General features: G+C 55.3%; 2 protein-coding genes across 2 annotated transcripts; both read left to right on the top strand.

Moving 5' to 3' along the window:
• Positions 1-1,653: 1,653 nt before the first annotated feature.
• On the top strand, positions 1,654-9,070 carry KCNK16 (potassium two pore domain channel subfamily K member 16). The gene is given in 8 exon segments (XM_063098095.1): positions 1,654-1,866; positions 4,941-4,989; positions 4,992-5,054; positions 6,122-6,208; positions 6,211-6,284; positions 7,140-7,294; positions 7,575-7,750; positions 8,943-9,070. Coding segments are annotated over 8 exon segments (945 nt in total).
• A 663-nt stretch (positions 9,071-9,733) lies between these two features.
• Positions 9,734-22,749, top strand: LOC134379277 (potassium channel subfamily K member 17-like). The gene is made up of 5 exons (XM_063098470.1): positions 9,734-9,970; positions 13,134-13,248; positions 17,320-17,480; positions 17,853-18,027; positions 22,469-22,749. Exons 1-5 carry the CDS (start codon positions 9,734-9,736, stop codon positions 22,747-22,749), a joined length of 969 nt encoding a protein of 322 aa, XP_062954540.1.
• Positions 22,750-27,056: the final 4,307 nt, after the last annotated feature.

The raw sequence follows: 27,056 nt of genomic DNA, 5'->3' as shown, positions 1-27,056 counted from the left end.
GGTATCAAGTGGATAAACACAATGTGGTATATGCATACAATGGAATATTATTCAGCCATAAAGAAGAATGAAGTACTGACACATGCTGTAACACAGATGACCCTTGAAAACATTGTGCTAACTGAAAGCAGACAGACACAGAAGACTATGCATCGTATTTCATTTATGTGAAATGTCCAGAATAGGGAAATTCAGAGACAGAAAGCAGATTAGTGATTGCCACATGATGAGGGAACAGGCTTGGGGAATAGGGGGCTGAGAGCTAAAATGTAGGGGGGTTTTCTTTGAGGTGTTAAAAATGTCCTAAAATTGATTGTGGAGATGGTTTGCACATATCTGTGAATGTACTAAAAACCATTGAATTGTACACTTTAAATGTTTGAATGCTATGGTATGTAAATTACATCTCAATAAAGCTGTTACACACACACACACACACACGAGCAAAGAGTAGAAAGTGCTGTGGATTAATTGAATTGTGTGCCTCAAAGTTCTTATAGTAGAGGCTCATTCTCACTGTGACTGTTGAGCATGGGAATCCTATGACGGTAATTGAAAGGTGGGGCCTTGAAGAGGTGATTTGATTGCAGGACCACGCCATAATGAATGGATTAACAACATTGGTCAAGAGAGTGGTTCTGAGGGCTTCAAAAGGAGAGCACATGAGTCTCTCTTTCTGGTCGGCCATTTTCTGCCATATAAAACCCCTGCATTGCTGTAAAGCCACCAACAAAGAAGACCCTCACCAGATATGTTCCCTGGACTTTGGTCTTCCCAGCCTCTGAAACCGCAAGCATAAATTTTGTTTTCTTACAAAGTACCCACTTCTGGGTATTTTGTTATAAACAACAGAAAGGGACTGATACAGAAAGGAAAGCACCCTCAATTACACCCACCCACAGTGGGCCACTGTTAATGCCAGATATTCCTTTTATTTTCTTCTTTATTCACATATACATCTCACCAACATATCCTCTGAAGGTCACCTGCTAAAGGATTTCAAGCAAGATAAATTATCAGCAAAAGCTAAAGCCCATGCATCCAATTTGTTAGCAGCATCAAGCACCAGGGTTGAGAAAGACGATCACTTGTCTATTTACTTTGCCCTGACTTGTCACCCAATTTACTCCTCTTTGGGTTTCCCCAACAGGCAGAACAATTCCTAGCCTCATTTGGTAGTCAAGGCAACTGAGTAGAAGGTTTATTCACACCCATTCTGATTCTTCTAAGCTCCTGAGCTTGGGAGCTTGAAGCCTTCACAGATGAGGAAGCTGGGGGCTGCTGAGAGCCCATTCAGGCCTGGGCAGAGTATGCACACAGATCAGATTTGGCTCAGAAAAAATCCATCTAACTTGGAGAAGGAGGGTGAGACACGATGACCTCAGGAGAACCTGGCAGGTCCCTTTGAGGTGTCTGTGCCACTGACTTGCTGCTGTCCATGGAAAAAAGGCTGGGTGGGAGGTGGCAGGCCTGTTTGCACTCACAGCACGTAGTGCAGCCAAGCTGAGATGCACTGTTCACACTCCCCAGCCTCCAGACACCTGCGCCAACGCAGTGGGCAAGGCCAGCAGGATCCTGAGCTCAGGCCCTCACCTGCTGCCCATCTCTACCCCATAGCCAGCCCCACCGCCCTGACAGGGTCCTGGCCACGCCATGCCCAGCACTGGGCTCTGCAGCTGCCAGGGTGGTTGGGTGCTGGCCCTGCTGCTGGCCTATGTCTGCTACCTATGGTCTGGTGCCACCATCTTCCAGCTGCTGGAGAAGTGATCTGAGGCTTAGTCCAGGGACCAGATTCAGTTTGAGAAGCTGCACTTCCTGGAGAACTACACTGGCCTGGACCGCTGGGCACTGGAGCAGTTTGTGCAGGTGAAGGGGAGCAAGGTGGAAATGGGATGGAGAGGCTTGGGAAGGTTGGCAGAACCCAGAGCCACCACCCAGAGGCTGATGCCCATTTTGGAAGCAGAGATAGTGTGGTGGCAACGGAGAGCTTGGTTCGACCTAGTCCTGGATTCTGACCTCAGGTCTGCAACTGGATTGGTGTGTGACCTTCAGCAAGTCACTTAACCTCTCTGGATCAAAATGTCCTCATTATAAGGTGAAGAGAATAATCATATCTGTGCTGCAGACATTTGACAGCAGATTAAAAGCACTCTCTAAGCTGTCACTTGCTGCACAAGCACGGACTGTGTGTCAGTGTCATCAATGCTGTCCAAATTTCCTTCTCTCACATTTCTGCACTTGCCCTACCCCAACTCCAGGGCTGCTGCCCTTCTGCCCTCTCCCCAGCTAATGTCCCTGGGCTGAAGGCTGTGGGTGGGACACACAGATAAACATGAGGAGCGGCCACCATGCTGGCCTTCACCCCCTGGTTCCACGGGGGTCCTCTCTGGTGGCAGAGTAGGTCACCTTTGCCTGGGCCTCCTCTGCTTCCTTCTCTCCCAGAAACAAGACAACACCAGGTGTTGCAGGGGAAGGTGAATTCATTGGAGACCAGGGAGTCAAGTGAGTGACAACACCCACTGCAAGGAAACAGACCAAGAGCAGAATCATCACGCTAACTGGCATGCATTGAGCCTGTACAAAGTGCCTAAAACAGTGCAGAATGGGTTCGGCATGATGGGCTTAGTCCAATCCTGATGCATTGCCTGGGGTTGCGCGTTTTCTCTTAATTACCTGTCACTATCACCATCTCCAGTTTGTGGATGAGAGGCACAGAGAGGTGGAGTATGTTGGCCAAGGCTGCACAGTTAGTGGTGAAGACAGAACTCGCACCCAGGCCTCCGGCTCTGGAGCCCTTGCTCTCCACCACACAAATTTGCACAGGTGCTGGAGACAAGGTACAGCCTAGAGCAGCGGTTCTCAAAGTGTGGCCCCAGAGCCAGCAGCAACAGCATCTCCTGGGAGCTTGTTAGAAATGCAAATAATCCGGGCCACTCCAGACCCACTGACTCAGGGCTTCTGGGGTGGGGCCTGCCAGCTGTGTTAACAAGCCTTCAGGTGAGGCCGAGGCCCCCTCAACATAGAGGACAGCTGGCCTAGCAGATGATGCGTGGCCCGTGTGGTCAAAGAGAACTCTCTGCAGCTGTGAGAGACCTGTCCCGGCTCTTTCTTCCAGGAAATGAGACCTACAGCCTCAGGCTTCACTTCCTTGCTCCCTGTTGGACAGAGTCAGGGTTGGGGCCACAGTACTCATATCAGGGCTGAGAAAGGTTCAGGAGCCTCCCCAAACCCGGGGAATAAGGCAGACGCCCTGGGGACCCTAAACTCTCTCCTGGTTAGAGGAGAGACCCAGAGCCGGAGGGTGTGGAAGGATCGGTAGCTGGGCTCTATCTAACTCACGCTATAAATGGGAAGGAGGGAGGCCACCAGCTTCATGCAGCACCAAGGAGGTGCCACCGATTAGCCTCCTGGGTCCTCCCTCTCCCTGAGAGTCCTCTGCCTCCAGAGAGGCTTATTTGCAAGGGGAAGTCCAGCTGGGAGGCAGAAGAATGTTGGGGTAAGATTCTGGGAGAACGCACATATCTGCTCACATCACACACACACACACACAGAACCATAAACAGTATTAAAAGCAGTATTCAAAACTGTCTCCATGAGGAAACAGGCTCACCCAGGTTCACAGAACTAGCGAGTCTCCCTCTTTCTCCACCACGTGTGTTCCTAGAAAAGAAAATGCCACCGCGCATGCTGCATGAACCGACCCCACAGTCAGTACCCTCCCTGACACCAAGGTCCCTCCTCCACAGGATGGAAAGCCGCAGGTCTGTGGTGGGGGATGCCCCGGGACTAGGGCAAATACTGCCCACAAAGATGAGGGTCTGCAGGGAGCAGGTGTGTTTGGGAATGTTTGGCCCCGGCCTCTCTGGGTGTGTGGGAAAGACAGGGAGGCCAAAGTCCACATCTTCAGAGGCCAGTTCCTGCCAAAGTGAGAAGAAGCAGACAGCCAGTGTCTGAGGACACCCAGACCGGCCCAGCCCACCAGGGCCACCCCCACCCTGGCTGGAGCGCACTCACCCAGACAGTGGGAAAGGTGCCCACAGGAACTGGAAGTCAGAGCCGCCACACTCCTCTACTGCCTTGGGGCTCTACCAGGTGGCAAGGCTGTGCTGCTGCTCTGGGACAACTCACAGCTAAAGGGGAGGGGTTGGGGACAGGGAAGGGAAGCCTACCAATTCTCCAAGAGGGCTGGGTCCAGAGACCCAGGGACTTGGACTTTAGCCTGCAAAGATTCAAGTTCTATAAACACAGATGCAACACACACAAACACAAAACATGCACACATGTGCAACATACAGTACCCATGCACATGACACATGTATACAACACACCACACATACACACCACCACTACACACACACAACCTGTGTCCTGGCCTCTGATGGAATTTCTCCTGTAGGCGTGGGCTGGGGCTCACTAGAAGGCAGCAGAGCAAAGCTGCCTTCACCTGGAAGCTCAGAGAACACAGGGTTCTCTGTCCCCCACCACCAGCCCTATGGGAGGGCAGCCCAATGGCTTCCCTGTGGTCCCCAAACCCCATGTTCTCCAGCAAACCCTTTCAGGAACATTCCACCTGAAATCTCCCCACTGTTCTAACAAACCATGTGCGTCTTTTTCTTGACTGTCAGCACCTCTCTCACCTGGACCCCTCCTTGAGCATCCTCCACCTCGCCCACACCCTCCACCAGCCCAGGCTCACAGCCCACACCTCAGTCAGTCCTGGCCAGGGGAACAGGCACTGGACTTAGAGACCAATGACCTTGGGCAAGTCACTTAGCCACTCTGAACCTTTGTTTCCTTTTCCATGAAATGGGAATGATACTATCTAAGAACATCATTAATGAGATAAGCATCATACCAAGAGCTTGGTGACATTTGGTGCACAGTAGGGCGGCTCCCTCTTCCCCGTCGCCCAGGCCACCCCCCCACCCCCACCCCCACAGGTCATCATGGAAGCCTGAGTGAAAGGCTTGAATCCCAAAGGCAACTCTCCTTCCCCAGCAACTGGGACTTCAGCAGCAGCTGCTGCTTTGCAGGCATGGTTGTCACCACCATAGGTAAAGGGCTGGGGTAGGGAAGGGCTTCCCCAAGTCCCCTGTCTTAGCTTGGGATCCCCCACAGCAGATGCTGAGACAAGGATGTGGTTTATCTAGAAGATAATTCTGGAAACATAGGCAGATAAGTGGGCAAGTGAAATGGGAGGAAGAGGAAGGCAATGAAGTTTGCACTAATGAGCAGGGCACTGGCTTGGGAGCCTGGGCTCACCCCCACTTGTGGCCATCTGAGAGGCTAGGTAGAGCCCATCCTCACAATGGTCCCAGACAGGGGCAAAAATGAGGGGCTGTTCATCTACCAGCTCCTGTCCTCCTTGGTTGAAAGCTGATACTGGGTGTGCTAACTGCCCACCATTTTGGACGTGCCCATAGACCAAGCAAACTCTTGCAGCCAAAAAAAAATCTCTCAGGTAGAGGGAGATTCAGGGACTTGGGGTGAGAGGTAATTTGTGTACAGGACTGTCCACCAAAGTTGCAGTCCTAGGTGACCCAGGGGACACGGCACTGACAGCCACACTTCCTCAGCCAGAAAACCTATTCCCTCAAGGTAAACCCCTGCTAACCCAGATATTCCCTATCCACTCAATTAAGTCCAATTCCACACACCTTTCCTTGAGCTCAGACGACATTCCAGGCAGAGTGATGGACTCGGGGTGGGGGATATAAACTTGGATTAGACCCAGTTTGATCCAATCCGGTAAAGGAGCCCTCAAGAAGCTTCCAATCAAATAAAGAGGGATAAGAAAAGCTCACCAAAAACAATAACGTAAGGCAAAGTAGATAATTAGATAGGAATGACACAAAGCACTATGGGAGCCACACTCAGCAGGGAGGAGCAGGGCGGCAGTCAGGAGGGCTTCATGGAGGCAGTGTCATTTGAGGTGGGCCTTCAAAGATGAGCAGTGTTTCTATAAATAAAGATAATTTAGCAGAGTTCACAGGAACAGGGGAGCTTCCTCCACCCCCAGAGGTGGTGGAAGACAAACCTCTGCTGGAGCCTAGAGAGGAGGAGCAGACGTAGTTCTGAACTTTCTCTTCCCCATATTTGCACTCTCCACCTCCCCCTGCAGGATATGCAAACGTGGCGCCCAGCTCGGAGGCAGGTCGAATCTTCTGTGTCTTCTATGCCCTGGTGGTCATCCCGCTCAATGAGGTCTTTCTCACCTAGGCACGGAGCTGCGTACCCACCTCGCCACCCTCAAGAGGTGAGAGGACCTGTCAAGGTGCTCCCAGGTAGGGGCTCTCTGTCCTTTACAGCCCTGCTGTGACAAATCAGTTGCAGATGCTGAGACAGAGTTTGGCATACAGGGTGCTGGCGTAGACACTTATGGAAGAGAAGGGGCAGATGCAAGGTTGGGCAGATGCAAGGTTGGGCAGAGGGAGAAGCTGAACTTTGATGCAAACTGGACGAGGCCTGGCTTCTTGGAGCTCTGCAGCATGTATGGGCCACTGGACTTGTCCTGTGGTGGGCTGAATGGACAGAATGTAATATCCCTGCCTCAGTCAGGCATGGGGTAGCACCTTCCCGGGAAGGGTATGCCCTAGGGCCAGGCGGTTCTCTGAAGGTGAAGTATGTCCTGAAGGAGCTGGAGCTGGTCAACAGTCATTCTTTGAAGGGGATCTGGGCAGCGCATCTCTGTGGTCATCACAGAGCTCTAATTTCCTTTCCTGTCATCGAAAATAAGCTCCAAGCCACCCAGCATGTCCCCAGTGCCCACCCTCTTAGCCAGCCCCTTGCAAGTCCAGAGACATGCTAGGAGGGCAGGAGTGCACAGCAATCTGGGACAGTTCAATGACAGTCCTTTGTCCTAGATTTGAGTTCCCAGGGGACTGCTCAAGTGACATCCCCAAGCCCGTAAGGTCTCCAAATTCTTCCATGATCCTCTAACGCAATCTTTCTGCCCAAATCTTTCTTCTCTCTGGGCAAAATCACACACACATAGATACAACCTCCACCCCAAAGTCTGCAGGGCAGGGAAGGGACCTGGCTATGGCCCAGCCCCACTCCCAAGTTTGCCTCTGACCTTTCCCACACCCATGCAATCCTGGAGCCTTCCAAGTGGACTCGGGCAGGTCCCTCCCTCCCAGCTACTGCAGGTCCTGGGTCTGGCTCTGCTCCTGACCCTGGGGTCGCTGGCCATTCTCATCTTCCCGCCTATGATCTTTGGCCATGTGGAGGGCTGGAGCTTCTGCGAGGGCTTCTGCTTTGCTTTTATCACTCTCAGCACCATCGGCTTCAGATAGTTACATATCTCAGGGTGGGGGCCCACTGGGACTCAGGGGATGGAGAGATGTCAGCAGAGGATAACTACTGAGGGTCAGATAACCCCTGGTTATTCAGGGGAGCCAAATGATGTCTGAGGCTACTGTGAATTCTCAATAACATCCTGAGAAGTCTCTGGTCCAGGACCCCTCACCATTTCCCCAGCAACCTCCCTTGCTGATCCTTGTCATAAGGACGAGGGAGAGAGCATCCTGGCTGGTGGGAGTCCCTAAGAAACCTGGAGGTGGCTGTGCCCTCAGCCCCCTGGCATTGGTGCTGTCCCCTTGCCTGGCAGGCACAGGTCCCAGCAAGCATTACATCTCTGTGTACCGGAGCCTGGCGGCCATCTGGATCCTCCTGGGCCTGGCATGGCTGGCACTGATCCTCCCGCTGGGTTCCCAGCTTCTGCACAGGTGCTCCCACCTCTGGCTGCTCAGCAGGTGCCTCGGCCTCAAGATGGGAAAGCCCCTGTCCATGACGGGCTCCCCAGACCTCAGAAGATCCCCATCTCTGCATGAGATCCCCAAGTGGCCCCGGCAGCCCTTACCAGCCTCGCCAGCCCACCCTGGATTTCTGCCCTGCCCCCTCCTCTCCTGACCCACTCACTTCCCACCCAGGGCTAGTCTCAGGAGCTCTCCAGAGAGAGGAAGGAGACAGGTGTGTCCAAGAAAATAACAGAGGGGAGATGTACACACAGGATCAAAGACATGTGTGTGGGTCAAGACATGCACCCTCATCCCAGAGTCCCTGCCCCCTCCCCCTCAAAGGTGACCTAGAAAAGTTGAACCCAACATGGGTCATTGTGGCCAGATCTTTTTGCCCTCTGCACACCCCTGCGAGACCTTATACAGACAGCAAGCAAAAGGTGACTTTAGCTTTGCCTTATTTGATAAGTGCACAATGTGCATTTGCCAGGACTCCACTACGTGCCAGGCACTGTGCCAGCCTCTAGGGATACAGTGGTGACAGTTCCTGCTCTCGATGTGCTTTTAGTCTAGCAGAAGGACTGGACAAGTAGAGAGGCAACCCCAACACAGTGTCCAAAATATTAGGATGGGAGCAGACCCAGGGGAGGATGAGAGTCCCTGGGAGTGGTTGGCAGGGTGGGTCATGGAGAGGGGAGGGCTGGGCAGAGACTTTGGAACAATCTTGGTGTAAACAGAATATCTGCCTCCAGGAAGTGCTCAGCTGCATCTCAAAGCCTGCCAGCTCTCCTTGCCTAGAGGTCTAGAGCTGTCCGTGAACAAGCCTTAGGACCTCCTGGGTGTCCCACTCACTTTCCTGGACATGGTCTCCCCTGAGCCCCGAAGACACACCCTAGACGTCATCACTCCCTCCCTGCCTTCTAAGAGCCTTTCCAACTCCCCCCTGGGAAGCCGGAGAGCCAGCAGATCCCAAGAGCCTTCCAGGAAATGAGCTCCATGGAGGCCTGGCCTCCCTTGGGAATGTGTTCTCCAGGCCTGCAACTTTCTCTTTCCAGATTGCAACATCTCTGGCCAAAAGGAAAGGAGAGACTTAGACCAATCCATCCCAAGGCCCAGTGCATCAAGGACTGGAAAGCTTGGCCCCTACCTCTCCTACCACCCCAACAGCCAGCAAGCCCCTAAATGGCTGGGTCCTCTGGACAGGACTGAGGCAAGGCTGTGGAGCAGAGGAGGCTTCAGGCGGGAGCCCCAGGAAAGGATCTACAGCAGCAAGAGGGAACCAGGTTACACCCCAGGACTTCCTGTCATCCAACAGAGGACTGGGAAACTGAGGCCCCCCATGGACTCTTTATACACCCTGGGTCCTTCCTTCTTCTGGGTGGAGGAGGGACTTAAGGGGCCTCCTCAGACACGGGGATGGACAAGCCCCCTGGTCAAGGCTCCTCTTGACTCCCAAGCTCATGGACAAGTGGCAATCAGCTGGAGTCCCTCTGCTTTGGGTACACAAAAGAAAGGACAGTGCTGTGGGAGTTCTAGGGAGGCAAGTGTCCTTGGAGATAGCCCCAGGGCCCAAGGACTTAGGCAGGGGCCCTAAGACAATAAACTTGGCTTCTACTTTCTCTTCCCCTGAGTGCGGTTTCCAGGAGTCCCTCCCACTGTTTGCTGCAGGAAACGCTGGGGGGCTCTGGGTCCCTTCCCTTGCGGTGGCTGCGGTCACCCAGCAGCCTTCTCCTTCTCCCTGTTATAGGCCTGGGGGGTGAGCACTGCTCACACATTTGAGGCGGGGCCGAACGCCCACAGCGCAGAGCGTCTCTTTGTCCCGGGATTGGATCGGGGGCGGGTGGCGCAGGGCTGTCCCGTTCCCCAGCCCTCCTCCTCTCCAGAGAAAACCGGGCACAGGCAGGCGTTTGCTAGAGAAGGGACCCGGCCCTTCCTTTCTGCCTCGTTCGCGTCCAAGGCTCCCGGCTCCCGCTCGGGCTCCCGCCTCTCCCGCTATGAAGGGACCGCGCGCCGGCGGGGCGCCCGAGGGCAGGAGCCAGGGCTCCGCGGTGCCGGGCACCGCGCTCCTGCTGCTCACCTACCTGGCCTACCTGGCGCTGGGCACCGGCGTGTTCTGGGCGCTGGAGGGCCGCGCGGCGCAGGACCCCCGCCTCAGCTTCCAGCGCGACGAGTGGGAGCTGCTGCGGAACTTCACCTGCCTGGACGGCCCGGCGCTGGACTCGCTGATCCGGGTCAGGGGCGAGCGGGGTGCGGGGGCCGAGGGGGCGTCGGGCCGCGCGGCCGCGGGAGGGACCCCGCTCCGGCCAGAGGAGCGCGCGGCGTCGTGCCGAGTCCTCCTTGAGGGGGCCAGAGGGCGCCACTTGGGGCGGAGGACGACAGGGGGCGCGCTTGCACGGGTCAGGGGCCAGCAGGGCCGACCCAGTCGGGTCAGAACGAGGACCGGAGGATTTGGTCTGCTGGGGGGACAGGCGATGGGGGGGTCGCCGTGTTGGGGTCGGACGAGGGGCGAAGGATGAAAGGGCACACCCGGCACCTTCCTGAGAGAACTGAGGGCAAGAAGGGAAGGGGACGCGGGCTCCAGTCTAAGGATGAGCAAGACCGAGGGCAAGACCGTCGGAGCCTGGGGGACAGGGGCGCAGGACGCGCTTGTCCCGGACGGTGCGTGGGATGGGGTCGAGGCGAGCTTGCCTGAGTCAGGGGCAACGGGAGAGGGAGCTCGAGGTGCAAAGACCCGGTTCGGGTTCGAGAGAAGGAGGGACGGACGCGGGCCACTGTGCGGCCGAGCGGGCTTTGCTTTACTCCCAGTTCGGACACAAGGGCTGGGCGAGCGCCCCAGCTGCAGATGCTGGGAAGGGCTGATGGGGACGGGGCCTCCCAGATGGTGGGTGGTCTCTTCCTACTCCAGGCAGGTGGCCCCGGACTGGCAGCCGCTGGATTTGGCGGATGCATTAACGTTTGGAGCCCTAGCCAGGTCTTCACGTCTTTCGCGGAGAGCCCAGAGCCCGGGCCTGGGCAGCGGCGCCTGCACCCAGAAGCCCCGCCCTGCAGTCCGGGTGCCTCCTCCGCGCCGGGGGGAAGGGACCCGGCAGGGAGCGGAGGTGGAGCTCTGAACCCTTGGACTGGGCCCGCAGGGTCCGGAGCTAAGCTGGGCAAGGACGATCTCTGCTGAGGACCTAAAGTGGTGCCACCGCCACCCACCCCCTGCGAACTTCTACACATACAGCCAGCCCGCTTGCCTGGCCCTGGTGCCCAGGCTGTCTGACGCTTTCCTGGTGAAGGTGATGGACTCCAGCTGCAAGTAGCCTGGGCTATATCAAGATGACTATGATAGTGACGGCGACAGTAGTAAATGCTTCTGCGCGGCACTTACCGTGAGCCGAGCACCTTTCCAGAGCTTTACCCATGTTCACTTGTTTCCTTCTCCCCTCCCTCACGGGCAGGTAGTGTTATTATCATCCCCATTTTAGGGGTGGAGAAACTGAGGCTCAGAGAGGTTAAGCACGAACCCATGGCTACACAGCCATGAGCTGGAGCCGTTAACCACTAGGAGACCTGCTTCAGCGGGGACTGCGAATGTGGGTGTTTCCCAAGGTTCTCAGCCAGGCTGTCCTCTCTGTAGCTCCTTCCCGCTCCAACCCCACCTCACTCCCTTCCTCAACCCTCCTGTGGCTCAGCCATCCCAGGAATCAGAATGTGATGACGCCCAGCCCAGATCTTCCCTCTGGGTACCAGACATGCGCATGCAACTTCTCAAATTCCTCAAGGCCAAGAACAAGCAGTCCTCCTCCTCCCAGCCCTGCTCCTCCTCCTGTTCTAAATCTCTGTCAATGGCCCACATCCACACACCCTCAAAATCATCTGAGATGTCTCCCTTGATGCTCTTACCAAGGGTCAGAAGCCTGGACTTCTGAGTCTTTCCTCTCTGTTCCTCCTGTATCACTCCCTGCAGGATGCAGGCCGGGCCCTTTCCACCACTCACCCCTGCAGGAGTCTCTCCCCTTCCAGTCTGCCCACCTCTTCTATACTGCCAGCTGCCACAAAGCACGCAGACCTGGCCCTGCCTCCCCTCTGCTCAGTGACCTTGGATGAAGCCTGCCCCTCCATCCCTGGCAGCACCAAGCACAGCTTGACCCCCAATAATCACCTCTCAGTCTCCCTATTTGAGGTCCCAGGAAGGGTCTCATCTCCCAGCCTCTGCTCCTGCTTTCTCATCTATCTAAATGTTCTTCCACAGTAGTGATCCTATCTGACCCTCAAGGAAGGCCCAGCCAAGACGTCACCTCCTCCATGAAGCCTTGTGCCCCTCCCTCCTCAGAGTGAACACCTTTCTTCCCTGTATTCCTACAGATTTATATTCCTAATGGTGATGATGATAGCAACTGCTACCATTTGCCATGGGCCAGATACTGCTCTAAGACTTTACACATAATACCTCACTGTTTTAGTCCATTTTGTGTTGCTATAACAGGATACCTGAGACTGGGTAATTTATAAAGAAAAGAGGTTTATTTGACTTACGATTCTGTGATGGTTGCATCTGCCACGGGCTTCAGGCTGCGTCTACTCATGGCAGAAAGTGGCAGGCTGCCAGTGGGTACAAGCAGATCACATGGCAAGAGGAAGCAAGAGAGGGAGAGACAAGGTGCCAGGGTCCTTTAAACAATCAGCTCTCATGGGATCTAATAGACTAAGAACTCACTCACTACCCCTCCTCCCCCAGGGAGAGCATTAATCCATTCATGAGGGATCCGCCCCCATGACTCAAACAGTTTCCAACACTGCCACACTGGGGATCAAATTTCCACATGAGTTTTGGAGAGGACAACACATCCAAACTCCATCACTCACTTAACCCTCGCAACAGCACTAGAAGTATGTACTATGAGCATTCATGAGTATTCCCATTTTGCAGGTAAGGAAACTGACACAGAGAGAAACTGAGTAACTTTCCCAGGATCGTGCAACTACACAGCCTCCTAATGCTTAAAGCGGCATTGACCACACTATATTAGAATGCATTAAGTTTATCTCTGTCCCACTGAGGGCTGAGGTCATGTATCTTTCATCTTCAGGTCCCCTAAAAGCACCATGTGGCACACCTGGCCTAGTGCTTGTTGCAAGAATGGGAGAGAGCAGGGGAGAAAGCAAAGGCTTGTTCTCCCAGCCTGTGAGGTAGCGCAGACCTTGTCGTGACCTGGGTTCTGGGGTAAGGAGAGGAGAAGGAGCTGTCCCCATGGGCCCTGCCCTGGGGAGCCCTGGTTAGAGGGGTAGAGCTTACTTGCCTTGGCTGGGCTGGGATCAAAGAGTGCTTGTGAAGACGTAAGTGTGCGTGTTGGGGTGCAGGGGCCCAGCCCACCCCACAGAGCCTGGTGGTCACTCTAGCCTCTCCTCCAGGACATTGTCCAAGCCTCCAAAGACGGGGCCAACCTCCTCAGCAACACCACCAGCATGGGGCGCTGGGAACTCGTGGGCTCCTTCTTCTTTTCCGTGTCCACCATCACCACCATCGGTAAGGGCCAGTTGGGGCCAGGGTGGAGGGGGCCAGGGAAGGTGGCCTTTCTCTGAGGGGCATTGGGGCCAGTTGCCTTTTGGAGGGTCACCTAGGGCCTTACTCCTCAAAGTGTAGTCCAGCTCTGCAGCATGGACATGACCTGAGGGCAGAATCCTGGGCCTCTCCCAGTGCTCCAGGGGATTTCTGCCTCACCCAGCCTTTCAGGAGGTAGAGGATCTCCCAGTGGAGCAGGAAAAATGCCTCTGGACACTGAAAGTGTTCAGGTCTCCTCAGCTGAGCCCACTCAACACTGAGGCCTAGGGCTGGTGGTTGGAGGAAGTGAGGGGAAAGTTGGGAAGGAAGAAGAGGCAGAAATCCAGAGAAAGAGCCTTAGACCCCCTGTTCTCAGCCCTGGGAGAGGTGGCCATTCCACCCATCTCCCTCCCTCCAGACAACAGCCCTCCATCTCCAGAGGCCTCTCCTCAGCTCACTAACATTCCTCATCGCCATTGTCCCCAGGCCCCTTTCCTCCTCACACATGGTGACACCTGGACTGGCCCTGCCCTGCAGGAGATCCAAGGCAGAACTTGTCCCAGGAATATGCTCAGGGGCTGTTGTGAGAAGAGCAGGCTAGATCCCTGCAGCTCTGAAGGCCAGGAAATAAAGCAAGTCGGGCCAGCCAGTCCCCTCTGCCCTCAGCATTCACCCCAGCCCCTACGTGACACTGGACTCACCACCAGGTGGCAGGCTGACATCACCGGTGACCCAGCCAGGGCCTTCAAGCTCCTGGCCAGCCAGGACCCTCTCTCTATGATGCCAGTGTCCCAGCCTTTGTTCCTCACGGAGTGGGGTGATGCAAGAGCGCCCACAGGACTCTCCATCTAGTTTCAAATCCGCCAGTGCTTCTTGGAAGCGGATCTCGGGGCTACGTCGGAGCTTGGATGATCCTCGAAACAAGCGTGTTTGGGAGGACCCTGAGCCCCCGGGGGACTGGCCAGGATGGTGTTTCTTCATCTTTACACTCCCACCAGGGTCTAGTTTTCTCATTTGTTCATTCATTCATTCAACAAATAAATCAAGTGCTTAGCGTGGGCCAGACCCGTTTCTAGGGGTGGGGATACAGGTCCCTGCCCTTGTGGAGCTGACATTCTGGTGTGAGGGACATGCAATCAACACACAGATATTAGACAAGAATCTGGTGGTGGGAGGTGCTCGTGGAAAAGTAAAGCCAGTTAAGGAGGTTTCCTAGTGATGGGGGCTATTTATTGTAGATGGGGTGGCCATTGAAGGATTCCCTGACACAGAGACATTGAAGCAGAGACATGACTAAACTGTGCTATGCAGGTGTCTGAGGAAAGAACCTTCTGCCAGCAAGTGTGAAGGCCCTGAGGTAGGAGTGGGCCTGGTGTGTCTGGGAACAGGAAGGAGGTCCAGGCAGCTGGAGAGGGTTGGAAACGAGGGCTGAGTTCAGAGAGTGCAGAGAAGCCCAATCAAGAGGGCTTTGTGGGAACCTCACAGGGTGCCCAGGGCTCCTAGCAAGGTGAAGAGGTGGCAGTCAGGAGACATGCTGGAGTGGGAAGTGGCTCAGATGGGGCTGTGACCACCTGGCTCTGAACAGGTGGGTGAGGGCTTCATTGCTAGCCACTGATTTTGCTGACCTGAGGGATGACTGAGAATGATGCAGAGGAGAAAACCCACTTAAAGTCAGCCTTGGAAAGCTGCAGGCCTCCGTGGGGGTCCTCCCAGAGCTGGAATCTAAGTGCCACCAAGCCATGGCTGAGAACTGAGTGAAAAGATCCCCAGGAACAGAAGATGGGACTTGGCGGTGACCCACAGCTGGAGGAGGAGGGCTCGGCCAGGAGGTAGAAGAGAAGTGGAGGGGTTACCTCTCCCTAGAAGCCGACAGAAAGAGCTCTCTCCGGTAGAAGGGGGCACCTATAAAGGCCAAGGGGGGAAGATGGATGGGGCTCAAGAGGAGGCCTCAGGTCCTCAGACCAGCAGCCAGTTCGGAGGAGTTTGGTCATTCATCCATTCACTCATTCAACAAACATATGCTTAGTACCTTGTATATACTAGATGCTTGAGGGCTCACATTCCCATCTACAGCACACCACCATTGCTTTATTTCATCCCTGCACTACACTGTAGGCAGATGTCAATGTCCCCATTTTACAGATGAGGAAACAGAGGCTCAGAAAGGTATAGCCACTTGCCCAGGGTCCCATGGCCTGCAAGGGGCAGAACAGGGATTCAAATCTAGGAAGTGCATCAGACTCCAAAGCCCATGCTCTGGACTCGAATGTGCTCTGGCCTCTCCCAGGACCCCTCAGTAAGGTGGGGGGTGGATGTAAACCACCAGCTTCAATACAGTACAGGAGAGTGCGGGGTGTGCTGGTCCCATCTCAGGGAGCAGGAAAGTGAGGCGATGATATGGGCAGCATGGGAGGCATTCTTTCATTGATTCACACATTCATTTGTGTATTTCCTCATTCATTCATCCAGCATTCGTTCCTGTACTCACTCCACACACACACAGTGGTGAGCACCTATTAAGGGTCAGGTCCTGTGCCTGTTGCTGAGAATATGAAGATGGTCAAGGCCCAGCCCCTGCTCTTGAGGGGCTCCCAGTACTTGGAGGAGGCAGACACGGGATCCAATCATTGTCACCAGCGCAGTTGTCCTCAAAGCCTAGGCAGAGGGCTGGGAAGCCCTGGACAAGGAGCCACTCCACTGAGAGTCGGGGCCTGGAAGGGTCATTTGTAGGTGGGCGGGGAGGGGAAGTGTGGTCTTGGCAAACGGAGCGTCATGTTTAAAGTCACAGAGGAGGGCTGGCCAGTTAGCTCAGTTGGTTACGGTGTGGTGCTGATAACACCAAGGGCCAGGGTTCGATCCCTGTACTGTCCAGCCTCAAAAAATAAATAAGTAAATAAAAATAAACAAAGGCACAGAGTCATGAGAGGGCCTGGGGGTTCCATGGGGCTGGAGTGAGACCAGAGCTGGGAAGGGACACCAGATGAGGCTCAGAGATAGGCTGAGCAAGAGTTTGGACTTTCCCCAGCGGACATGAAGACAAATAAAAGGTTATAAACTGGGTGATGATGTGATCAGGTCTGCATCTTAGAAAGATAAGACAGTGGTGGTGACCAAGAAGTGGAGACAGAGGAGGAGGAGGAGAAAAGAACACTGGGTGGATAGAACACTTTTGTGAGCGTCTCTTCCTCCCCCAGCCTCCCCCTACCCTTATCTTCATGACCAGATGTCCCAGCTTCCACCTCCGCCGGGTCAGCTAATGGTCCATCATTTATTTGCCACTCACTGCTGGATGGGTTTGGGAGGGAGTCGGGTATGTTTGGGTCCTCCAGGAATTAGTCATCAAGACAGAATTAGGTGTGCAAAAAATATATTGAGCGGAGGAGCCTTTGAAGGATAAAGGAGCAGGAATAAAAGGTGAAAGCCTCAGGCTGCAGCAGGTCTGACACCTGTGAAAGGAGAAAGGGAAGGAAGGAGGCCTGGGTGGGAAGAGTGCAGACTGCAGTGCAGCTGAGGGAGTCTGGCCAGGTGATGGGGAGCACAGGGAGCCTGCTAGAGGAGCACTGCACTGGCAGGGACGGCCAGCTTTAGTGCCCCACCATGCCCAGCCATGGCTGGCAGCAGCCTGGTGACACTGTGGCCTAGCTAGACTGATGCAGCAGATACTGAAGGTGCAGCAGCTGGAGGCCCTGCCCCTCCCCCACATCCCTCTGTCCACCCAGAGAAGGAGGAAATGAGAGAGGAAAGAAGCCTCTTGCACATGGTGGGTTTGACTCATGCACACCGCTCGCCTCTAGAGCTTCTGTTCTCTGATGCATAAACTGTGGGGCACAGTCATGGTTTGGAAGGGTGTCTTGGAGGATGAATTGAGGGAATGAATGTATAGGGCTCCCTGCACAGTGCCCGGCACAAGGAAGGAAGGCCTTAATAAGTACCAGCTGCCCACATCAGGAGTGGGTTGGAATAAGGCCCTGAGGGTGGCCTGGGGAGTGGGGCTGTGGTGGAGAGTGGGCAGGACTGGGCTGGAAAGGTCCCCTGAAGTGTCCCCTTCTCCCTCAGGCTATGGCAACCTGAGACCCCACACAATGGCTGCCCGCCTCTTCTGCATCTTCTTTGCTCTTGTGGGGATCCCGCTCAACCTCGTGGTGCTCAACCGACTGGGGCATCTCATGCAGCGGGGAATATACTCCTGTGCCCGCAGGCTGGGGGGCACCTGGCAGGTGAGGGGGCTGCTGGAGTGGGGGGAGGGGTGGGTCCCTTCTAGAATGAGGGACTGTGGGGAGAATCGGGTAGGAGCAGGGGTTACTGGTGGGGATGTGGCGGGGTTGGGGACACTGCCCAGAATGGGGTCTTTAGTAATAAAGGGACATCTGTGGTGGACACAGGGTAGAACCTGTCAGACAGGAAGGGTTGAGGCTCCTGGCTGGAAACCTGGAGACCACAAGGCAGGTGAAGAAGGCCTGGACAGCCCCTTCTCTCTGGGGAAAGGCGCTCCCCTGCCTCCAGCTCAGCACCCCCAGGCCGTCTGCTCCCCCAGCTCCCAGGCCCTGTGCAAAGGTCACCTGTGGTCTGGGGCGCCGTGTGCACCACAGGACCCGGCCAAGGCACGGTGGCTGGCGGGCTCCGGCACCCTCCTCTTGGGCCTCCTGCTGTTCCTGCTGCTGCCTCCGCTGCTCTTCTCGCACATGGAGGGCTGGAGCTACATGGAGGGCTTCTACTTCTCCTTCGTCACCCTCAGCACCGTGGGCTATGGCGACTACGTGATCGGTGAGAGCCCACTGTGGGCGGCCCAGAGATCCAGCCACCTCCACCTCCCTCCCGCCTCTCCTGTAGCTGGTGTGTGCAGGGCACCTGCTCTGCGCCAGGCCCTCTGGGGGGCGTGGAGGCCCAGAGTCCAGAGGACATGGTCATAGGCAAGTTCAGCCCACCTTTGTTGTATGATGGGGCCTAGGTTGCTCCTGCCCATCTTGATGAGTGCTGAGAGGTCCTCGCATGTCCACAAGCTCACTTACTGTTCTTAGAGTTCTCCTGATAAGGGGCGTCCTGACCTGACTCCCTCGCCTGTCCTTACCCCAGGGTCTCTTCTCCCCACCTCACCCTGCCCCCATGGAATGCCAGGCTGCACCACTGCTTTGGCCTGGGGGTCACAACCCACAGGGATCAGGCAGGAGAATCCAGGAGACACAGAAACCCCAGCCTCCCCCAAGCCCTGTTGGAAAACAATTGGCAGCCAAACTGAGTGCCAGCAAGAAAGGACCGCATGGTCCAGAGGGCCTACAGTGGGTTTAATCAGCAGCCACCACCCAATGTGGGCAAGATGGGGCCCCAGGAGCCACTAGCCTTGCTTAACCAATCTGAGGCAGATGCCAGCAGGTGGCAGTGGAGGGACATTCTGTGCGGTGGCAGGGGTGGCTGAGGCCCCACCTCGGCCTCATCATCCCCCTCCTCTCCCTGCCCCTGAAGGTTCCCCATATGAGCAGTGGCCACTGGCAGTACCAGCGCACTGGCCTCTAGGGCCTTTGTGTCCTTGCTCTGATCCATGACCCTAAAGAGCTGAGCAGGCCCTGCCCTTCCTCATTCATTCAGTGACAGAACCCAGCCCTGATATTGAAGTGAGGTTTTACCAAATAACGAACACCTAAGTCTTCAGGCAACCTAGGGTGACAGCTGTCACCCTCATTTTACTGAGGAGGAAGCTGAAGCTCAGAGAGGCCCAGCCATTTGCCCAAGATTGCACAGCTAGTAGGATATGAATTCTGATCTGTCTGACTTCAAACCTCCACCTTTCCATTCTCCTCACATGCCTGCTCCCTGAGCCTCAGTGACCCTGTATGTAAAATGAGGGGTTTAGGCTAGGGGATCGCTAAGACCCCCCTCAGTGCCTTCTGGCCTCTGCAAGGTTCCCTTCCCTGAGGCTCTCCTTCTCCAGGAAGAGGAGCCTGGTGCTGGGGCCTCATGCTGCACCCATCCCGGGAGGAGGGCTCTGGCTCTGGAAGGATGTCCTTGGGAAGGTTTCTTCCAACGGGGTCATGTTCCCATCTTCACCCTCAGAATGGAGAGAGGTGTCTGAGGAGAGCTGAGCCCAGTAGCTCCAAGGGCCACACCTGCTCCGTTCAGCTCCTAGAATGATTCTTGAATATTTCTTCTCTATCCCCACGGCCATTCCCCTAGTGGAGGCAGGACTGTTGCATACAGCTGCACAGGTTGGGCACTGCACAACCCCAGAGGGTTCCCATCCACACAGAGCATAATGAGGGTGGCACCCGTGGAGTCGTGCAGCTCCTATCTTTGTCCCCCCTTGGTTCTTATAACCTTTAAAAATTATAATGCTAACGTGTCACCTGCCTAGCTCATCTGAAAACCTTCAGTGTTTTACCACAGTCTTTGGATGAAGTCCAAAATCCATAACTGGGCCTTCAAGGGTCTTCTACGTGACCTTGTCCCTGCCTCCCTCTCCACTCTGAGATCTGTCCCTTCCATGCTGCACACTGGCCACTGTGAAATCCTGTTCTGACCAGCTGCAGCAGCTTCGGCCAGGGCTGTGTGGCCTGCGGGGTCCTGCAGCAGCTTCAGCCAGGCCTGTGTGGCCTGCGGGGTCCTGCAGCAGCTTCAGCCAGGGCTGTGTGGCCTGTGGGGTCCTGCAGCAGCTTCAGCCAGGGCTGTGTGGCCTGCGGGGTCCTGCAGCAGCCTCCCTCAGAAGCTGGCCTGGGGAAGCTGACATGGGGTGGATGGGAACCTCTCTGAGTATGTCCTGAGGCCTTGCAGTCCCCTGCGGAGGGGCAGAGCAGGGAAAGGACAGGGCAGTCCTCTCTAGACGTGGGCACCCTGGAAATGGGAGGAAAGGCCCGGGCCAACATCAAGGAAGGGGCAGTGAGGAGCGGGAGGGCTGCTCAGGGTCCTGCTGCCCCATGAGATGCCCTGTGGGAGCAGCAGAGCGGGAGGAGGCTGGTGTACAGGGCACAGGCCTCCAGAGTCCCTTCTACCAAAACACCCCAACTGCAGAGACCTCGCCCAAAACTGCGAGGGCCCTTTGAGCTCAGAGGGGCTGCCTGGGCAGACTGCTCCTGCCTGGAGGCAGTGGACAGACAGTGCCCCTTCACCACACGTCCAGAGATGCACAACCTCTGCAGCCATTTCAGTGCCTTGTGGCGAGTGACTGCACTAGAGGAGCCCTCGACCGCTTCGTCTGCAAGGGATCTTCCTTATACAGATGGGGAAACTGAGGCCTAGAGAAGAGAAGTGATCTGCAAAAGTCACAGAGCAGGCACGGCAGGTCAAGTCTGGGATAGGCTCCCAAGCCAGGGCTCCTTACACCTCCTGTGTTCCAGAATGTTCCACCCCGATTCCACAAATCTCTCAATTGTCCTTGTTCTCCAGGGACACAGTTAACTCCTTTCTTGTATGGGAATCCTGGGGTCCAGCACCTGGACACAGGTGTCTATTGTCACTGTATCAGCAGCCACAGGGGCATTGTCTTCACAGCAACACCTCCTTTTCCAAAGGCTGTGGCCAGAGCAGCCCTCAGGTCCAAGCCACTGGCTCCTCCCTGACCCCATAGACCCCATAGCCCTCGCTTTCCTCAACTGCATTTGCGGCTTAGTTGAGCACCTTGCCAGCTGCCAGCTCTCCTGCACTTATGATTTTGGCTAACAAAAAATGAAATAGAGAAGAATGCCTCGTCCCCTCTGTCACCAGGAGCGAGCTGAGCTAGAGGGTAACAGGGCCAGAGAGCTGGTTCACTGCTGATCTCATTTGGGGCTGTCAGCACAATCACGGCCCCATAACCCAATCAGCCTAATCCAATCCCAGCTCCTGCCAGGCAGCCAAGGTCAGCTCCGGGGCACGCCCTCATCCCCAAGCTGGGGTCCAGAGGGGATGCACAGACTTGGGGAAACTGGACAGAGTTTGTTTTAAGGCCAGCAGGGTGGGATGGGGAGTGGACAGAGGTGTGGTAAAGGGAGCTAAGACAGAAAAGGACATCGAGGAAATAGGAGGACAGATCTCCACCCTTTGAATGATTCCAATCTGATGAGGGAGGCAAGATGGATCCCCAGGAAGCAGACGGAGGAAACTAAGTTGTAGAGCAGGCCCTTGACAAGAGTCATCTAAACCTCAGAGTGCCGCCCATCTGTCCCTCCCCTCAGCCATTGCCTGCCCAGCACCCACTGTGTGGCGGCATCCACAGGAGAGTAAAGCCATAGCCCAGTACAGGTCCTGGACACCTGCTGTGAGCAGGGCACAGTGTGAGCGCTTTAGCTGCATGAGCCGCGGGACCCTCGGACAGCTGTCGGAGGTCCACACTCCTCTTGTCTCCACCTGACAGATGAGGAAGATTCACCCGGCAGGAGCACGGGGGCTGGGCTCTAGGGAGCGATGTCTGAGTGAGACCTGAAGGGTGACGGGATGTTGGCCAGGTCAAGAGGAATTGGAAAGGAAGAGTATTCAGAGCTGAGGCGACAGCAGAGACAAAAGCCCCAAGGCAGGAAGGATGATAGGAGGAGCCGTGGGGAAAGAGAGGTTTGGCCAGCAGTGAAGGGGACAGATGTGCTGGAGAAGTGGGTAGGGGACCTTGAGCTGAGGATGTGGGACTCTGTCCTAAAAGCCAAGGGGGAGAAACCATAGTCCCCATTTCACAGGTGAGGGATGTTGAGACAGATGGAGGTGACACAGCTACGAAGAACCGAGGCAGGACACATACTCTGGAGGTTCCGCTGCTTCTTCCTAAGTCCCCTGGCTCCAGCAAGCTGCCTCTTTCAGATATGAGAAAACCGAACACAGAGACAGACAACAGAGCAGGCATCAGAGTCTCCCGGAGGCTCTGCTGGGCCTGCCCCTAGAGGTCCTGAGTCAGTAGGTCTGGGGAGAACGTCCCAACGTCTGTGTTTCTAACAAGCTCTCTGGTTATGCTAATGCTGCTGGTCCAGGGACCACACTTTGGGAACCACTGGGGTGGGACATAGATGGAGTCCTTCAGAAAGACAAAGAGGAAATTTAGCTTCCAAACCCAAGTGCCAATCCAAGGAGGCTTCCTGGATTCCTAGGGAGGTGACCACAAGGCCAGGAATCTCAGAGCAGTCTGGATTTCCCATATTCTGTTCTGCTGACCCCTCACCTTGCTCATATTATCAAGCCATGCACCCCGCTCTGCTTTGGGAATGTGGTCCTGACACTCCCAGGCCTCTGTCCTCTGACCTTGCCTCTTCCCCAGGGATGAACCCCTCCCGGAGTTACCCGCTGTGGTACAAGAACATGGTGTCTCTGTGGATCCTCTTTGGGATGGCATGGCTGGCCTTGATCATCAAACTGATCCTCTCCCTGCTGGAGACCCCAGGGGCGTCGTGTTCCTGCCACCACATCTCCAAGAGGAACTTCAAGTCCCAAACCTGGAGGCAGGGCCCAGATGGGGAGCCAAAGTCCTGCTCCCCACAGCAAAGCAGCTGTCCACAGGGGCCTACGGGAAGCCTATGGCATCTGGACTCCTCTGCTTAGGTTGCGTGCGTTGGCAAGGCCAGCTTGTTATAATCCAGTATTTGTTTGATCTTCCTCGTTGGTGACAAGACCACTGATTTTAAGCTTGACACATGACTGCCCAGCCTAAAGACTACATTTTCCGTCCTCCCTTCAGGTTAGATGCAGCTATATGATTAATTCATGCCCAATAGGATGTGCAGAGAAGTATCCCGAGTGAGTTACAGGACATGATTTGTCAGAGGCGAGAGGAAGGTGTGTCCCTCTTCCTGCTTTCTTCCTAGCTGGCTGCAATGCTGATATGGTGGCTGGAGCTCTGGCAGCCATGTTGCACCATGAGGTAGAGGCCATGTTGTAGATTGGTGGTAACATAAGTTAGAAAGAGCCTCGATCCCTGATGATTGCAGAGCCATCATAACAGACCTGGACTGAATACCACCAGACTTCATTTATGTGACAGAGAAATAAATGTCTTACTTAAAATATATTATTTGGGTTTTTCTGTCACTTATAATCAAACCTAATTCTAATTGACACATGCACCCAAAGACAAAGGCAGCATCTGAGACTGGAGCATACAGAGAGAGAAGTCACCCCTCCCCAGGTGAGTCTGCTCAGGACTGGTGGAAGGAATGAATTGAGGCCTGGACTTCTGGCCCCCTACACCTTCAGACAACTTCCCGGTAAACTCACTAAAGATTTTCTGTTAGGTCTCAGGGATGATACAGCCCGAGGGCAACTGGTCCCAGTGTAGCTGCCGAATTCTTGCTCTGTTGCTCATTCATATCACAGAAAAGCCAGGGACAAGCCAGAGGGCTCCTGCTGCCTCACCTTGCCACACACATAAGCACCCAGGTCCTCAAGCCCAGCTCAGAGCCCCTGGAAGTACCAGCCAGCACCCGAGGGTCACCTGGGGCAGCCGGCTTCTTGGTGTCAGTGGGCACCTATGACTCCGTTCTCTCTACCATCCTACAGGCAGCATCACAGGGACCCAGGGAGCTCCACAGGACCCCTCCATGTGGACAAACCCCTCAGCCTCAAAGCCCTCCAGGAATTTGGTCAGGGGCAGCTTCTGGCAAAGGAAGAAGTGCGGGCTGTTACATCATCCCACTTGCACCATCTAACCAGGCCCTAAGTGGAGCAAGGCCAGACCCAGGAGCAACACCAGAGAGTAAACAATAGGGACCCATGCCCACTTCCTACGGCCCACAAGCTGGCAGAGAAAACGGAGGTGAGGAAGAAGTTGCTGGAAGTCTGGAAGTGGCATTCTTTATACTTAACATACTACAGGAAAAGGACCTAGCAATTCAAAATTGGGAGAAAGGGACAGGCCAGAACGCTGGGTTGGCCACTGTGATATCAGGTGTATCTGGCCTTGGGCCCCTTTCTCCTCGTGCCTGGCTGCACTGGGCTCAGGGTCTCTCTCCCTGCTCGGGCCCTTCACCCCCATTCCCACCCCTACCCTCATGCTCAGAAATGCTTGCTCTGGAGGGAACCGACCTGGGGTGCTGGGAGGGGTGACCCAGAAGAAGGCTTCTGATTGGCTGGCTTCTTACAGAGGTCTGCTCCACAGCCAATGAGAAGAGTTGCTGGAATTCTGAAGTCCAATCCAGAAAGTGGGGAGGGGCAGGAGGGTGGGGCTGTAGATGGATAGGGTGGGGGTGGGGGTCACGAGGAGCTTCCTGGAGAGGTCTGGATCTGGGAAAGGCACAAACAGAACATCAGACTTCAGGACAAAAATCACAGAATAAAATGGACAGTGAGGTTTTTGATGATGACACCACAGAGGCAGGCTGGGAGAGCTGTTGTGGAGTTCAAGTGAACCAAGTCACTCATTCCTCAGTCAGGCCACCAAAGGCCTTGAGGAGGAGGGAAAGGGGTGCCCTCAGAGCGTGGCCGTTAAGGGTGCTGAGTTTGGAGCCAGCCTGCCTGGGTCGGAATCCTGGTTTCACCACATACCATTCTGCGACAACCCTGGGCAGATCTTGTATCAGTTTCCTCCTCTGCAAAGTGCAGATGCGAGCAGTGCCCGTCCCCCGGGATTAAATGTGTCCGTGCACATAAAGAGCTGAGAGCAACATGTGTCAGCCCCGAGGAGCACCACATGCATTTCAGCTGTCAGCATCCTGCAGCCAGCTCGGTGGACAAGCACGGAGGAAAGCAGATGCTCTGCGGGCCGGCGGTTACGTGGCAGCCAGCACCTCTGCTGACCTCGTCTCGGGGCTGGCTGAGCAAGCGGTGATGCAGGACAGAGCCCTGCCCTTGGGGGACTCCCACGCTGATGCCATTGTGCTGCTGGCCAGGATAAGGGGTCCAGACATGCATGACTCACAGGGGAACCTTGAGGAAGAGACCAGGGAGTGCATGCCGGGTGTTCGAAGGCAGGGCCAGGGGACCCCCACTGTGGCTCCCACCAAGCCCGAGCCCGGGGCAGGCAGACCAGTGGCTGCCCCTGCCTTCCCTCCCAACCGCTGCCCTGCTTTGTGGCTTCAGCACGGTCCAGGCAAGATCAGACTCAGCATCACTGGGTGGTCCCCTCTGAAACAGCGGCATCTTTGATCATTCTCATCATCATTATGAACTATTATTGTTTCTTAACGTTGACTGGATGCTTATTATGCACCAGGCACGATCCTAGCTCCTTACGTGTACGACGTCATTCATTTCTCCCATCAACTCTGTGAGATGAGACTATTATTTTTAATGCTGCTTTAAGATGGAGAAATGAGATCTTTGATGGATTTGAAGACCAAAGAACGCCACCCCGTGCCTGTGGACAGTCATGAGGGTTGCTGCCAGCCCTCTGGAAGTGACAAGTGTTCCTGGCCTGGCAGGCAGGGAGACTCTTCCCTTAAGGGCTGTGTGACCTCGACCAGCCACTGCGATTTCTGCTCCTCAGCTTCCTCACCTGTAAAAGAGGGGCCCGCTTCAGGGAGTCTGGCTCTTACTGCTTCCACTCCTTCCTCCTGTGTCTGGGTTGTTCTAATTAATCATGTTTCACAAAGTGCAGGTTCCAGCCCCACCCGTCTCAGTCCTCCTGGGGCTGTCTCAAGCACTTGGATCCAAGGAGGTCTCTCTCTCTCTCTCTCTCCCTCTCTACACACACACACACATATATAAACACATATGTGAATCTGTCTCTCTGTCTCTGTCTCCAGCTCTCTTTCTGTATAGATAGATAGGTAGATAGATAGATATCTGTATCTCTGTCTGTCTGTCTGTCACACACACACACACACACACACACACACACACACACACACACACACGTACTCACTCAGTTACTCACAGGATCTGGACACAGACAGAGAAGAGGAAATCTGCCCAAAGTTCCCCACATCCTCAGCCCCTCCCTCCTGGCCTCTCCAATGCTAAAGACCTGGCTGGGGAAAGAGAGCCAGGCCAGAGGACTTGTCTCAGTGGAAGCCAGAAGACTCCTTGGTCAGGGACAGAACTATGCTGAGACTCCCCCATCCCCAATTCCCCTCGGCCCTTACCTCACCCGGTACCCACCCCTGGGCTCCAGGCACAGAGTGCTGCCCTAAAGTGGGCCCCACTGACCACTTCCCTCTTCCACCCTCCCCAAGCCACACACAGTGCTGTCCCCACCCCACTGTCCATTTCCCACCCACTCGCCCACACTGCTAGTCCCCAGGCCTCCCACCCCACTGTCCACCCCTCCTCCTGCCGCCACACAGTGTTGGTCCCACCCTACTGTCCCTCTCCCACCCACCCACACACAGTGCTGGTCTCCGGGCCTCCAGACTCACTGAGGCTCCTTCTCCCCTCCCCCATACACAGTGCTGCATCCTGAATCTCCTGCACCTCCCTTGCTCTTTGCTGGCCAAAACTCATCTCCAGCTACAATTGTCCCTTGGGGCCATGGAGACAGCCATCTCCATCCCCCAAGCCTTTTCCCCTTCCCTAGGGTCTTTGCCCAAGATTCAGCCCACAACCCCTCTCTAATCACAAAACCTCTCCCAGCCTGTAGGGACCCCATATTGGCCCAGGGCCTGGCGGCAGGAAGAGCAACCAGAGCTGGATACCTCCCACCCCAGTGACCGCTCTTGTGCAGACAAGGGGATGCTCCCCTCACCCCACCAGCACACTGTCCAGAGTGTGAAAGCAAAACCAAAACCATGCAGACTCACTCCCCACAGCCACTGATGGAGCCCCCCTGCCTGGCCCTGGGGCTAGGACCCTGTTCAGCCTTCGCCCACACTCCAACCTTTCCACATCTTCTTAGACCAACTTCTACCTCATTTATTCTTCCCGGACTCAGGAAGATGTGACTCCATATCCTGACTCTATTGCTTGCTGTGCAACAT

The sequence above is a fragment of the Cynocephalus volans genome, chromosome 5 (assembly GCF_027409185.1).
Source record: "Cynocephalus volans isolate mCynVol1 chromosome 5, mCynVol1.pri, whole genome shotgun sequence".
Lineage (NCBI taxonomy): Eukaryota > Metazoa > Chordata > Mammalia > Dermoptera > Cynocephalidae > Cynocephalus > Cynocephalus volans.
The sequence above is the reverse complement of the archived record's forward strand: the minus strand, read 5'-3'. Positions and strand labels throughout refer to the sequence as shown.

Bases quoted from the DNA above. Each gene is read 5' to 3' on its own strand.
- LOC134379277 (XM_063098470.1), top strand. From the start codon at position 9,734: ATGAAGGGACCGCGCGCCGGCGGGGCGCCCGAGGGCAGGAGCCAGGGC. The intron at 9,971-13,133 runs GTCAGGGGCGAG...CCTCTCCTCCAG, and splicing joins CGCTGGACTCGCTGATCCGG to GACATTGTCCAAGCCTCCAA. The intron at 17,481-17,852 runs GTGAGGGGGCTG...TGTGCACCACAG, and splicing joins GGCTGGGGGGCACCTGGCAG to GACCCGGCCAAGGCACGGTG.